Source organism: Aquarana catesbeiana, linkage group LG03, assembly GCF_042186555.1.
Source record: "Aquarana catesbeiana isolate 2022-GZ linkage group LG03, ASM4218655v1, whole genome shotgun sequence".
NCBI classification, from domain to species: Eukaryota; Metazoa; Chordata; class Amphibia; order Anura; family Ranidae; genus Aquarana; species Aquarana catesbeiana.
The window spans coordinates 716,465,114-716,478,483 of NC_133326.1; the positions used below are offsets into that span (position 1 = coordinate 716,465,114).

General features: G+C 46.0%; 1 protein-coding gene across 1 annotated transcript in view; it reads left to right on the plus strand.

Moving 5' to 3' along the window:
- The window catches only part of LOC141134365 (uncharacterized), a 32,339-nt gene extending 19,450 nt beyond the window's left edge, over positions 1-12,889 (plus strand). The window contains exon 2 of the mRNA XM_073623932.1: positions 10,383-12,889. Coding sequence (XP_073480033.1) covers positions 10,383-12,043 — 1,661 coding nt within the window. The 3' untranslated portion in view covers positions 12,044-12,889. The remainder of the gene's footprint in view (positions 1-10,382) is intronic.
- The last annotated feature ends 481 nt before the right edge of the window (positions 12,890-13,370 follow it).

Below are 13,370 nucleotides of genomic sequence, written 5' to 3' on the forward strand. Positions count from 1 at the left end.
GGGGATCTCTAAGCAGGGGTCTTTTAGGAATCTTGAAGCCCATTTTAAAAATAAAGAGGCCCCAGATGCTGGCCCCCTATGTGATGGACTAAGGGGTACATAATATCCCTACTCATTCATAAGAAAAAAAATATGTAAAAAAAAATAGTAATTAAACACAATGACACACCTTTGGCAAGTTTTATTTTTGGAAATGAAAAAACAAACAAAACTGTCCTCTGAAGTCCAATTTCAATCATATCATCCAGGGATGCAGATCATCATCATCGACCACTATGAATGAGGCTCATTGATCCAGAAAAGAAAAAACTTGTCAGATCCCACCACTCCCTCCCACCAGCTTCCGGGCCCTGACACTGAATGTAAAAAAAGGGGTGGGGTCTCCAGGGTTATGTTGATGACCAAATATGGAAAGGACCGTACTTGGCCAATGACAACATTTGGGAGCTGTGATTGGCAGGGAATGAGTGATGGGATCAGATGTGTTGGTGATTTTTTCTTTCCATGGGATGACAAGCATTATTCTTTGTGATTTATGAGGATCTGCATCACTTGTGGTTCATGATGGATTCACATTGTGGGACATTTTCGATTCCTTCTAATTTGTAATAAATGAGTTGCCCAAAAAATATGTGTATTTATTTGTTGATTTTTTTTTGTGAATTAGTAGGGGTACTGTGCACCCCTTACTACATGGTGGGCAGTGTCTTGGTTTTTATGATTTCGATAAGGTTTGTCCCCTCCTTTCCTGGCCTGCAAGGCTGCATGCTTGGATAAGAGTCTGGAATAGATTTTGGGGACCCCCAATAATTTTTTTATTGATTTTTGCATGGGGCTGCCCCTTAAAATATATGACAGACCCTTATCGATGATAATGGTCTGGTATGTATTTATAAGAAAAACCCCACACCATCTATATCAAACCTTCATCTAGGACAGGGGTCTCCAAACTTTCTAAACAAAGGGCCAGTTTACTGCCCTTCAGACTTTTGGGGGGGCCGGACTGTGGCTTTTGCGAGTAGAAAAGGCCCTAACATCAGTGGGAAAAAACGATGCCCGTCTTTGGTGTCAGTGGAAGAAATTGTGCCCTGTCATTAGTGTCATTGAGAGGAATTGTGCCCTGTCATTGGTGTCATTTGGCCCAATTGTTGGTGCAATTAGGAGGAATTGTGGCCCAACATTGGTGTCATTTGGCCCAATTGTTGGTGCAATTAGGAGGAATTGTGCCCCATCATTGGTGTCATTTGGCCCAATTATTGGTGCAATTAGGAGGAATTGTGCCCCATCATTGGTGTCATTTGGCCCAATTGTTGGTGCAATTAGGAAGAATTGAGCCCCATCATTGGTGTCATTTGGCCCAATTGTTGGTGCAATTAGGAGGAATTGTGCCCCATCATTGGTGTCATTTGGCCCAATTGTTGGTGCAATTAGGAGCAATTGTGCCCCTTCATTGGTTTAATTTGACCCAATTGTTGGCATAATTGGGAGGAATTGTGCCCCATCATTGGTGTTATTTGGCCCAATTGTTGGTGTAATTAGGCGGAACTGTGCCCCATCATTGGTATCATTTGGCCCAATTGTTGGTGTTATTAGGTGGAAATGTGCCCCATGATTGGTGTCATTTGTCCCAATTGTTGGTATAATCAGGAGGAATTGTGCCCCATCATTGGTGTAATTTGTCCCAATTGTTGGTGCAATTAGGAGGAATCGTGCCCCATCATTGGTGTAATTTGACCCAATAGTTGGTGTAATTAGGAGGAATTGTGTCCCATTAGTGGTGTCATTAGGAGGAATTGTGCCCCTTCATTGGGGGTCAGTGGAGGGGGGGTATGCCCCATTGTTGTTATTAGTGGATGAAATAATGCCACACAAAGATATATTTATAATTACACCCCAAAACACATTCTACTACTTTTCCCAAATATGGGGATACCACATGAGTGAGATTTTTTTTATAGCCTAGCTGCAAAGAGAACCCAAAATCCAAGGAGCACCTTCAGGCATTCTAGTGTGAAAAATAACACATCTAATTTCTGGAATATCATTGGCATTTTGGGTGCTCTGGACCACCAGGACAGTAGAAACACTCACAAAATTACCCCATTTTAGAAAGTGAATGCTCCAGGGTATTTTTCGAAAGGCAAAATTAGTCTTTTGAAAATGTAATTATTTAACCTCAAGTTTTTGGAAAATGCATTTTCTTTACACAAATTTGTCAATTAATAAGATATTTCTAACACACAGCATAGGCATACTTAGAATTACACCCCAAAACACATTCTGCTACTCCTGAGTATGGGAGGCCACACAGAGAGGCCCAAAATCCAAGGAACACCTACAGGCTATCTAGGGGCATTAATTGGGCATCTAATAATGACCAGGGACACTGTAACTGGTATGGCGGTGATCAGTGACACTGTAACTGGTGTGGCGGTGATTAGGGGACTATATAACTGGTGTGGCGGTGATCAAGAACACTGGGGCTGGTGTGGCGGTGAGCAAGGACACTGGGACTGGTTTGGAGGTGATCAGAGAAAGAAAGGCGGAGTGGTGATTTCTCTACAAAGCCAGCTGGAGACAGAGAGACCTTCAGCTCTCCCACCGGTACAGGAGGTGCCTGGGGAATTGTACCTGCCCCCTCTCCTACTGGAGCCTCTATCAGCTGACACACCAGAAGCAAGAAGCCCCAGAACCATGAGCACAGACAGTCTGGCCACCCCAGAGAATACTACAGATTGTCCTGATCTATCCGAAGAGTCAATTTTGGGTCCAAGTGAAGAGGGTGTGGGGGATGTAGATAGTCCCCAACTTCCTGTGGCCCGGAAACCTCAACCAGAACATGATCGTCTGCAGCCTGTTGGCACATCGCCCATTGTGGTCCAACCGTAGGCATGTTTTTACAAGATACTCTGATTATGTTGTTTGAACTTTCTCCTGTTGTACGTTAATCATGAATGCTGTGTTATTCACATTATTTTCTGTGTGCAATGCTGAGGACAGCATTTATCAAAGAGGGGGCGTGTAGGCAGATGCAGTTCGTTATTTGCATTGCAGGTGGCACTCAACTGCAGCAGCAATGCAGATAAAGAGGAAGTCATAGGGAACATGGTTCCTCTTCGGCTTCCTGAATCACCGGGGCAGCTAGATGCTGGTCTCCCATTTGTGACTCTGGCAGCCATCTTGGGTGTGGACAAGTCTATTTATTAGTGGGGTTTCAACTTGAAAAGAGATGGGAGGTTATGGGATGCCCACATGACTTCAACAACTTCAGGAACAACTTCCTATATATAGTCTCTATATACAGCCCCCACTTCTTCAGCCACCTGCACACACTTGGTTCCTTCTCCTATATTCAATAGAGACCGGATACGTGTGGCAGTCTCCCCCTTTTGTAGTCCCCACAGTGCTACTCACTCTGTCCTCTCTTACTCCTGTGCCTCCAGCAAGGACTTCCTCCCGTGTGTTATCGCAGGATCCTTCCAGCACCCCGGCTTAGGCCAAAGGACACCTCCCCCAGACTAAGGATGAGCCGAACACCCCCTGGTAAGGTTTGCACCAGAACTTGCGAACAGGCAAAAAATTTGGACGAACACCGTTAAAGTCTATGGGACACGAACATGAAAAATCAAAAGTGCTCATTTTAAAGGCTTATATGCAAGTTATTACCATAAAAAGTGTTTGGGGACCCAGGTCCTGCCCCAGGGGACATACAGTATATCAATGCAAAAAAAAAAGTTTCAAAAACGTCAGTTTTTTCGGGAGAAGTGATTTTAATAATGCTTAAAGTGAAACAATAAAAATTAAAGATTCCTTTAATTATTGTGCCTGGGGGTGTCAATACCACAGCAAAATGACATTTCTAAAGGAAAAAAAAAGTCATTTAAAACTGATCGTGGCTGTAATGAATTGTCAGGTCTCAGGAATATGGATAAAACTTATTGAAAAAAACAGCATCCCCCCAGTCCTTTACCAGGCCCTTTGGGTCTGGTATAAATATTAAGGGGAACCCTGTGCCAATTTTTTTTTAAATAGCGTAGGAGTCCCCCCCAAAATTCATACCAGACCCTTATCCGAGCACGCAACCTGGAAGGCCCGCAGGAAAAGAGGGGGGATGAAAGTGCACCCCCCCTCCTGAACCGTACCAGGCCACATGCCCTCAACACTGGGAGGGTGCATCAGTTTTATTTTTATTTTTTTTAAAGAGGACTTGTCTCAAAGTGTCTCCTTTTTTACTATTTTTGACACTTATTTTGTGAAATGGTAGGGGGGGGATCGGGATCTGGGGGTCCCCTTGTTAAAGGGGGCTTCCAGATTCCAATAAGCCCCCCGCCCGCAGACCCCCACAACCACCGGGCAAGGGTTGTGAAGATGAGGCCCTTGTCCCCATCAACATGGGGACAAGGTGCTTTGGGGGGCAACTCCAAAGCACCCTCCTGATGTTGGGGGCATGTGGCCTGGTACGGTTCAGAGGGGGGGCGCTCACTCATCCCCCCTTTTTCCTATGGCCTGCCAGGTTGCATGCTCAGGTAAGGGTCTGGTATGGATTTTGGGGGGACTCCTACGCCATTTTTTTAAAATTTGGCGCAGGGTTCTCCTTAATATCCATACCAGACCTGAAGGGCTTGGTATGGATTTTGGGGGGACCCCCACGCAATTTTTTTTTAAAATTTTGGTTTGGGGTTCCCCTTTATATTCATAACAGACCCAAAGGGCCTGGTAATGGATTGGGGGAGGGGAGACCCATGCCGTTTTTTTCAATGACTTTTATCTATATTGTCGAGGCCCGACAATTCATTATAGCCGCGATCAGTTCTAAATGACTTTTTTTCCTTTAGAAATGTAATTTTGCTGGGGTACTGTTCTAAACATGGGAAAAATGTGCCACTTTACAGGCATACTAAGGACACCCCCCAGGCACGATATTTAAAGGAATATTTCATTTTTATTGATTCACTTTAAGCATTATTAAAATCACTGCTCTCGAAAAAACGTTTTATGACAATAACTTGCATATAAGCCTTTAAAATTAGCACTTTTGGTTTTTCATGTTAATTTTCCATAGACTTTAACGGTGTTCCGCAGCTTTCGAATTTGCTGCGAACACCATATAATGTTCGCTGTTCGGCGAACACCCAATTCTCGGGCTCATCCCTACCCCAGACTAGTGGGCACCCCTGAGAGCCACCGACAGCCTGCTCAGCACTGTAAGAAAAAAGAGAAAAAGAGGGTGCACTAACCTTGTGCATTATCCTTGGATATAATTTTTTATTGTAAAAGATAAGTAAAAACTACTCACAAACATATGGAGGAAACTTGCATTACAAATAACCTTCAGATGACAGCGATTGGTCTAACGACAACAGACTCCAGACGGTAACAGAGAAGATTTCAAGGGCCACTGCCGGCTGGCGCGTTTTGAAGGGATACCTTCTTCCTCAGAGCCTCTTTCATCCTCAGCACTGTATCTCCATCTTCCACCCAACTGCCTCTGCTGGCCTGGCCCATCTCTATTTATTAGGTAAGCCTTGCCCCCTGCCAGCCCACTATTGGGAATTGGCCGAGGCCTCATAAATATTCAAGGCAGCTCCTTCCAACCTCCTGTCCACTGTGCCATCAAAAGCTGACACTGTGCCATCAATGCTGCCACTGTGTCATCAAATGCTGCGACTGTGCCCATCAAATGCTGCCACTGTGCCCATCAAACGCTGCCACTGTGCCCATCAAACGCTGCCACTGTGCCATCAAAGGCTACGACTGTGCCTATCAAACGCTGCCACTGTGCCATCAAACGCTGCCACTGTGCCATCAAACGCTGCCACTGTGCCATCAAACGCTGCCACTGTGCCATCAAAAGCTGCCACTGTGCCAAACGCTGCCACTGTGCCCAATGCTGCCACTGTGCCCATCAAACACTGCCACTGTGCCCATCAAACGCTGCCACTGTGCCATCAAATGCTGCCATTGTGCCATCAAACGCAGCGACTGTGCCCATCAAACGCAGCGACTGTGCCATCAATTGCAGCCACTGTGCCATCAAACACTGCCAGTGTGCCCATCAAATGCTGCCACTGTGCCAAATGCTGCCAGTGTGCCTAATGCTGCCAGTGTGCCCAATGCTGCCAGTGTGACAGTTTGCCCAATGTTGCCAGTGTGGCAAATGCTGCCAGTGTGCCCAATGCTGCCAGTGTGACAGTTTGCCCAATGCTACCAGTGTGCCAAATGCTGCCAGTGTGCCCAATGCTGCCAGTGTGACAGTTTGCCCAATGCTGGCAGTGTGCCAAATTCTGCCAGTGTGCCCCCCGCCCACTCGCCTTCTGCCCGGCACTTACCCTGTCTTGTGGGGCAGCGGGTGACAGCGACAAGCGGGGTCCTTCATGTGTCTCCTGCACTTCATCTCCAGTCAGGCGTTGTTTCAGCCAATCAGGTAACCAGACCTGAGCAGCCTGATTGGCTGAGGTGTGGGTCAGCGTTAGGAAAGCGATGTATTCGGTTCCCAAACACACCACTGAGTAATCAGTGAATGCACAGCAGTGCGCCCGCTGTTTACCCTTTTGGAAGCCTATTAGAGCCCATGGCTCTAATCAGGAAGCCTATTAGAGCCTATGGCTTTAATCAGGAAGCCTATTAGAGCCCATGGCTCTAATCAGGAAGCCTATTAAAGCCTATGGGAATCTCTTGACTGCTATAGCTACTGGTCCCTGCACTTGACCATGGACCATGACAAGCATATTCACTTTTGCATTTTCACAGAGACAGAATATATACATTGCTTTACGATTACTGGGTCTATTCATGGTTCACCCACTGGTTAATTTGATATTTTTTTCTATTGGCAAGTGTAGATATGTTGGGCCCACTCACACTTGTCCATTGTAGCAATGCATGGCAAAACACACATGTATTCATGCAATGCGTCTGCTTTACAATGCACATTTCAAGTGTTGTGGTGAGCTGTGTTACTAAAAAAGAGTTACTAAAAAAAAAGTGAGGTGGCAGTACATTCACAATTGTATGCCTTAATACAATGCACATTGACGCACTACAATGGATCAACTAAAGAGTAAATCAGCCCTTAATGTCTTCAGAGGAAGCATTAGGTTTTGGGGTAAATGGGTAAACCCATTAGAGAGAGAGAGAGCACACAAAACCTGACAGGCTGGTGTTTATTGGGGAGCTTGGGATACAGACAGTAGGAGAACTAGTCCACAAAAAAACAGAAGACACAGCACTGGAGAGGGGTCTTCAGGACGGCAATATGGGACAGCAAAGGGGAATAGTCCACAGAGTGACGGGGCGGAGCAGTGTTTGGTATGACTGGGAACTAAGTCCTTGGCATATGGGCAGAACAGGATTGTCACAATGGGAATGTAAGTCCTTAGCACAGGCAGGGCGCAGGGGATTCAGTTCTGGGCACACAGGCAGAGATCCGGGCAGGGGTGAGTTACATCCAGCACACAGGTGGACATCTGGGCAGGGGAGAGTTACGTCCAGCACACAGGTAGACATCTGGGCAGGGGAGAGTTACGTCCAGCACACAGGTAGAGAGCAGAGCAGGGGAGAGTTACATCCATCACACAGGTAGAGAGCCAGGCAGGGGAGAGTTGAGTCCAGCACACAGGTAGAGAGCCGAGCAGGAGAGTTACGTCCATCACACAGGTAGAGAGCGGAGCAGGGGAGAGTTACATCCAGCACACAGGTAGAGAGCCGAGCAGGAGAGTTACGTCCATCACACAGGTAGAGAGCGGAGCAGGGGAGAGTTACATCCAGCACACAGGTAGAGAGCCGAGCAGGGGAGAGTTACGTCCATCACACAGGTAGAGAGCCAGGCAGGGGAGAGTTGAGTCCAGCACACAGGCAGAGAGCCGGGCAGGGGAGAGTTATGCCCAGCACACAGGTAGAGAGTCGAGCAGGGGGAGAGTTACATCAGACATACAGGTAGAGATCTGGGCAAGGGAGAGTTATGTCAGGCATACAGGTAGAGATCCGGGCAGGGGAGAGTTACGTCCAGCACACAGGTAGAGAGCCGAGCAGGGGAGAGTCACATCTAGAACACAGGTAGAGAGACAGGCAGGGGAGAGTTACGTCCATCACACAGGTAGAGAGCCAGGCAGGGGAGAGTTACGTCCAGCACACAGGTAGAGAGCCGAGCAGGGGAGAGTTACGTCCAGCACACAGGTAGAGAGTCGAGCAGGGGGAGAGTTACATCAGACATACAGGTAGAGATCTGGGCAGGGGAGAGTCACGTCTAGAACACAGGTAGAGAGCCGGGCAGGGGAGAGTCACGTCTAGAACACAGGTAGAGAGCCTGGCAGGGGAGAGTTACGTCAGGCATACAGGTAGAGATCCGGGCGGGAGAGAGTTACGTCTAGAACACAGGTAGAGAGCCGGGCAGGGGGAGAGTTACATCAGACATACAGGTAGAGATCTGGGTAGGGGAGAGTTACGTCCAGAACACAGGTAGAGATCTGGGTAGGGGAGAGTTACGTCAGGCATACAGGTAGAGATCCAGGCGGGGGAGAGTTACGTCTAGAACACAGGTAGAGAGCCGGGCGGGAGAGAGTTACGTCTAGAACACAGGTAGAGAGCCGGGCAGGGGGAGAGTTACATCAGACATACAGGTAGAGATCTGGGTAGGGGAGAGTTACGTCCAGAACACAGGTAGATATCTGGGTAGGGGAGAGTTACGTCAGGCATACAGGTAGAGATCCAGGCGGGGGAGAGTTACATCCAGCACACAGGTAGTGATCCTGGCAGGGGAGAGTTGTATCCAGCACACAGGTAGAGATCCAGGCAAGGGAGAATTACGTCTAGCACACTGAGGCAAAGATCTGGGCAGCAAGGGTTACATCCAGCACAGGGCAGAGCACACAGCAGGTATGGCAGAGCTCTGACAGCGTGGGGGTTAAGGGACTCCCCAGCCAGCAGACCAGAGCCTGGGGCAGTGAGCTAGGGGTCGGCAGCAGAGGCAGGTCAGCCAGGAGTCCACCAGTCTTGGTGCAGTAGGGGGCTGTGAAGGTCTCGCTGCAGCACAGAATGTAGATCGGAGCAGGGAGGCAGTGAACAAGAGGCAACAACCCCCATGCGCCTTTCCGGCCCCTTATCCCGGAGTCAGGCGCGTTTGCGGAGCTCAGGTAACCTGAACTTTGGCGTTGGGTTACCCTGGCAACAGGCCTCACCCCTCCACACCGGCCCTGCACAGGGAGCGTGGCCTTAATCCACAGTGCGCACGGAGCATGGGAACAGGGGGCTGTGCCTGCTGAGACAGGAGAGGGGGGAGCTGGTGGCGACATGTCATGGTGAATCCACAAGCAGGCACAGCGGGGAGGCCCGGTTGCCCGGCCCAAAGAGCAAGGGGAAGCCCTCACCAGGGGGCAGCTCCCTGGCACCCTGCACAGATCTGGGGGAGGAGGGAGAGAGAAATGGAGAGAGGATCAGAGGAGCCTATGATGGGAGGAGGGAGACAGGATTGGGGTGAGCCTGTGACATAGGGCAAACTAGGAGAGATGGTGAAGAAAAAAAAAAAAAAAAACACGAGCCCTGTTCACTGCGACACTTTGCAACTTTTCACCACAAGTGTACCAAAGGATACCCTGGAAGGTTTTGGATCCTAGCAATGTCCCTGGTAATAAGTAAAACATGATGCAATGAAGAAGAAAGTCAGCAATAGCAGCCTATGTACTTTTCTCACTTACTTTCACTTAACCAGACTCCCCAAACATCCTAAATCCCAAATTGATAGCTACTAGGCTCAGACTCTATGTAAGCACACTCCTTTTTACCATGTTGCAGCCATGTCCATCTTTCACCTGGCCATAGATGGGTAGAATTTTGAATGAATTATTTTAGGAAAAGAATGTTCTAAGATAGTTTATTAATTTTTTGAATCATTAGCTGAGTCAAATTGATGTTAGTTTTTGACCGCAGTGATGAGAAAATTCCAAGGAGCAGGATGGAAAATTTTTCTCGAAAGGAACTAATTTCTAACAGTGTATGCGGTTTTCATTTGGTAAAGGTTACTCATTCCAAAATCAAATGTTAAATGGAAGCAAAATCTTTGGAGTGGCATTTGAATGTTCTGGGAATATTCACATAAATTTTACGTTAGAATGTTGGGGGTTCAAAATTCTATTCATCTACAGCCAGCGTTAGTGTGCCATGTTTCTTCTTTACACCCGTCTTTCCCCTTGAACTCTTTTCTAATGTGAGGGGGTGTGATTATCTTTACTACTGTGAGAAAACCCTCCCTCCTCTGCACTCTGATCTCCGTGTCAAATTTCAATGATCCAGCCCAGCCTCACCATGTGTAAGAGAACGTGATCCCTCCCAACTGCATTCTTCCCCGGAGTCAGAGAACTGTATTTCATTTCCTCATCTGCTGTAAGCAATGGCATCTGATCTAAGAGCTGAGCTGGAATGTGCCATCTGTCTGAACATTTATACAGATCCTGTAACCCTAAAATGTGGTCACAACTTCTGCCGGGCCTGTATTGATCGTGTGCTGGATACACAGGAGAGGTTTGGAGGATATTCCTGTCCTGAATGCAGAAAAAGATTCAGGGGTCATCCTGCACTGCAGAGGAACATAACACTATGTAAGATAGTGGAGAACTTCCTGTCTGCTCAGCCACATCAGGAGTTGTCCGGGGTCTTCTGTACTCACTGTGTGGACTACCCTGTACTTGCTGTTAGATCATGTCTGCTCTGTGAGGTTTTTCTGTGTGATAAACACCTGAGAGTCCACAAAAAGTCCCCAGAACACATCTTATGTGACCCCACCTTGTCCATGGAGAGCAGGAAATGCTCCGTCCATAAGAAGATCCTGGAGTATTACTGCACTGAGGATGATACCTGTATCTGTGTGTCTTGTTTTATGATTGGAGGACATAAAGGACATGAGATTGAGTCACCTAATAAGGCTTCTGAGAAGAAGAAGGAGACACTGAGGAATGTTCTGCAGAAACTTCTGCCAAAGAGAGAGGAGATGGAGGAAAGAGTCCAGAGTTTGCAGGAACACAGGAGGAAAGTAGAAGAAAAAGCAACTGGTGACACCGAGAGAGTCACTGTCCTGTTTAGAGATCTCAGGAGACGTTTGGAAGAGCTGGAGAAGGAAGTCCTGAGGGAGATATATGAGCAGGCAAAACAGGTCTCCTTGCCGGTGCTGGGATTAATCCGGGATCTGGAAATAAAGAAGGAGGAGCTGTCCAGGAAGATACGTCACATTGAGGAGCTGTGTAACATGACGGATCCACTGACTGTCTTACAGGAATCAGACACAGGTGACTTGTGTGATACTGAGGATGGAGATAATAAGGACAGAGAGAGACATGAGAAACTCCTCCATGATGAAGGGGATTTGGATATAGGTGGAATTTCACACACATTACACACATTATCTGATATAATAACAGAGGTAAATGTATACTTCCCTATACAGGAACCTACAGATATATTACTGGATGTAAGCACAGCTCATAATTATCTCCATATATCAGATGACAGCAAAACTGTATCCTGGTCAGATATAAATCATAAGCGCCCCAAAACAGAGAGATTTCAGGATTATCCTCAGGTGTTGAGCAGTCGGAGTTTCTCTTCAGGGAGACATTACTGGGAAGTGGATGTCGGGGGATCAGATAACTGGAGAGTCGGGATGTGTTACCCCAGTATAGACAGGAGAGGTCGGGAGTCAGTGATTGGATTTAATAACAAGTCCTGGGGTTTAGTCAGGTCTGGTAATCAGTATTCAGTGAGACATGGCAATAGAGAGATCCCCTTATCCACCAATATCTCCAGTAACAGAGTCAGGATATATCTGGATTATGAGGCCGGGCGGATCTCCTTTTATGATCTGTGTGACCCGATCCGACACCTCCGCTCCTTTACCACCACCTTCACTGAGCCCCTCCATGCTGGGATATGTGTATGGGAAGATTGCATAAAGATATGTGGGGGGAAATTAGAAGAAATCTGTCCAGAAACTGGTGACATCACAGGGCGGGTGGATGGCATTGTTGGAATAGGATGGGATTGGTGGAATTTTTAATCAATAGAGTAAGGAAATGGGTGTGGCTTTAGTTGGTATCCTGCAGGTTTTTTTTTTACTATGAATAAATATAAGTGAGATTTCTTCTTCTGTCACTCACTGATCACAGTGATTGGGTAGAATATCTATCCAATACCATGTTCCTATTGGTCAGTGAGGAAATGTGTGGCCTATATAATGATCTATCTATCTATCTATCTATCTATCTATCTATCTATCTATCTATCTATCTATCATTATAATACGGTCTCATTCCTTATTATTAATACATTTACAATGAGTTTCTTCTATTGATTATTTTATTGTGTGAAGAAATAAAAATGAATAATACAGTAGATCTACAAATAGATAGAAAGAGATGAAAATTGATGTGAAAATCTCAGAGGAAACATATGAAGAAATGATCCTGAGATTTACTAGTGAATGGAAAAAAAATGTGATTTATCACTAATATAATGATATTACTATAATAATGTATGATAACTAGAACTGGAATGTATACCCAATATAATGTGTCCCCATAGAATGGATCACCAATAGAATTCTATGGTATCACTTTTATAATGGACCCTAATACAATGTATCATTGTGATGGTGTATCTTATAATCACTAGATGTGGCGATAGGAGGAGAATTAGGAAAGGAGATGTTAATGTGAATAACGTTTTTCTCTATTGTACATGTGAAGTGTTGGTGATATAATGCAAGTAATGAAATGTAGATTTATTGATGAATACGGTGTGATTTCTGGGGTGGTGGTAATTTTGGGGGGTGTTGGACATCAGTGAGTGGGGGTTTCAAGTGTCGTTAAAAGTACTACCTATGGTCGGACTTTATAGGCCAAGAAACAATGGAAGAAAGGGATAATATAAAATGTCACATTTATTGAAAAAGTATAAAATATAAACATAATTGTTGAAAATAGTATAAAACACGATACATATGCATTTATGCAATTTGTACAGTGAGCCCTTTTGCATCTACGCGTTTCGCCGCTAGGCTTCTTCAGGACACGACCAAGGTTCAAAAACGCAACACATAAGAGAACAAATCTCACTATCTTGTTGAGTTGAAGTGCGTTGTGATATATACCCGCAGCCTGGATAGGTGGTGGGTTTCCAAATACTAAGTAAATTTCACATTTTTAAACATCAGCAAGTAGAGTTTTCACTCCAGAACATATATGAGGCAGGCTGAGCAAAACTATATGGTCCAATATATATAGGGAAGAGATCCTAATTAGGATTAAATAATGCTCATGGCTAATAAAGCCTAGGAAAGCACGCTGTGCATGGAGGGTATAATAAGGGTATAATAAGACAAACGT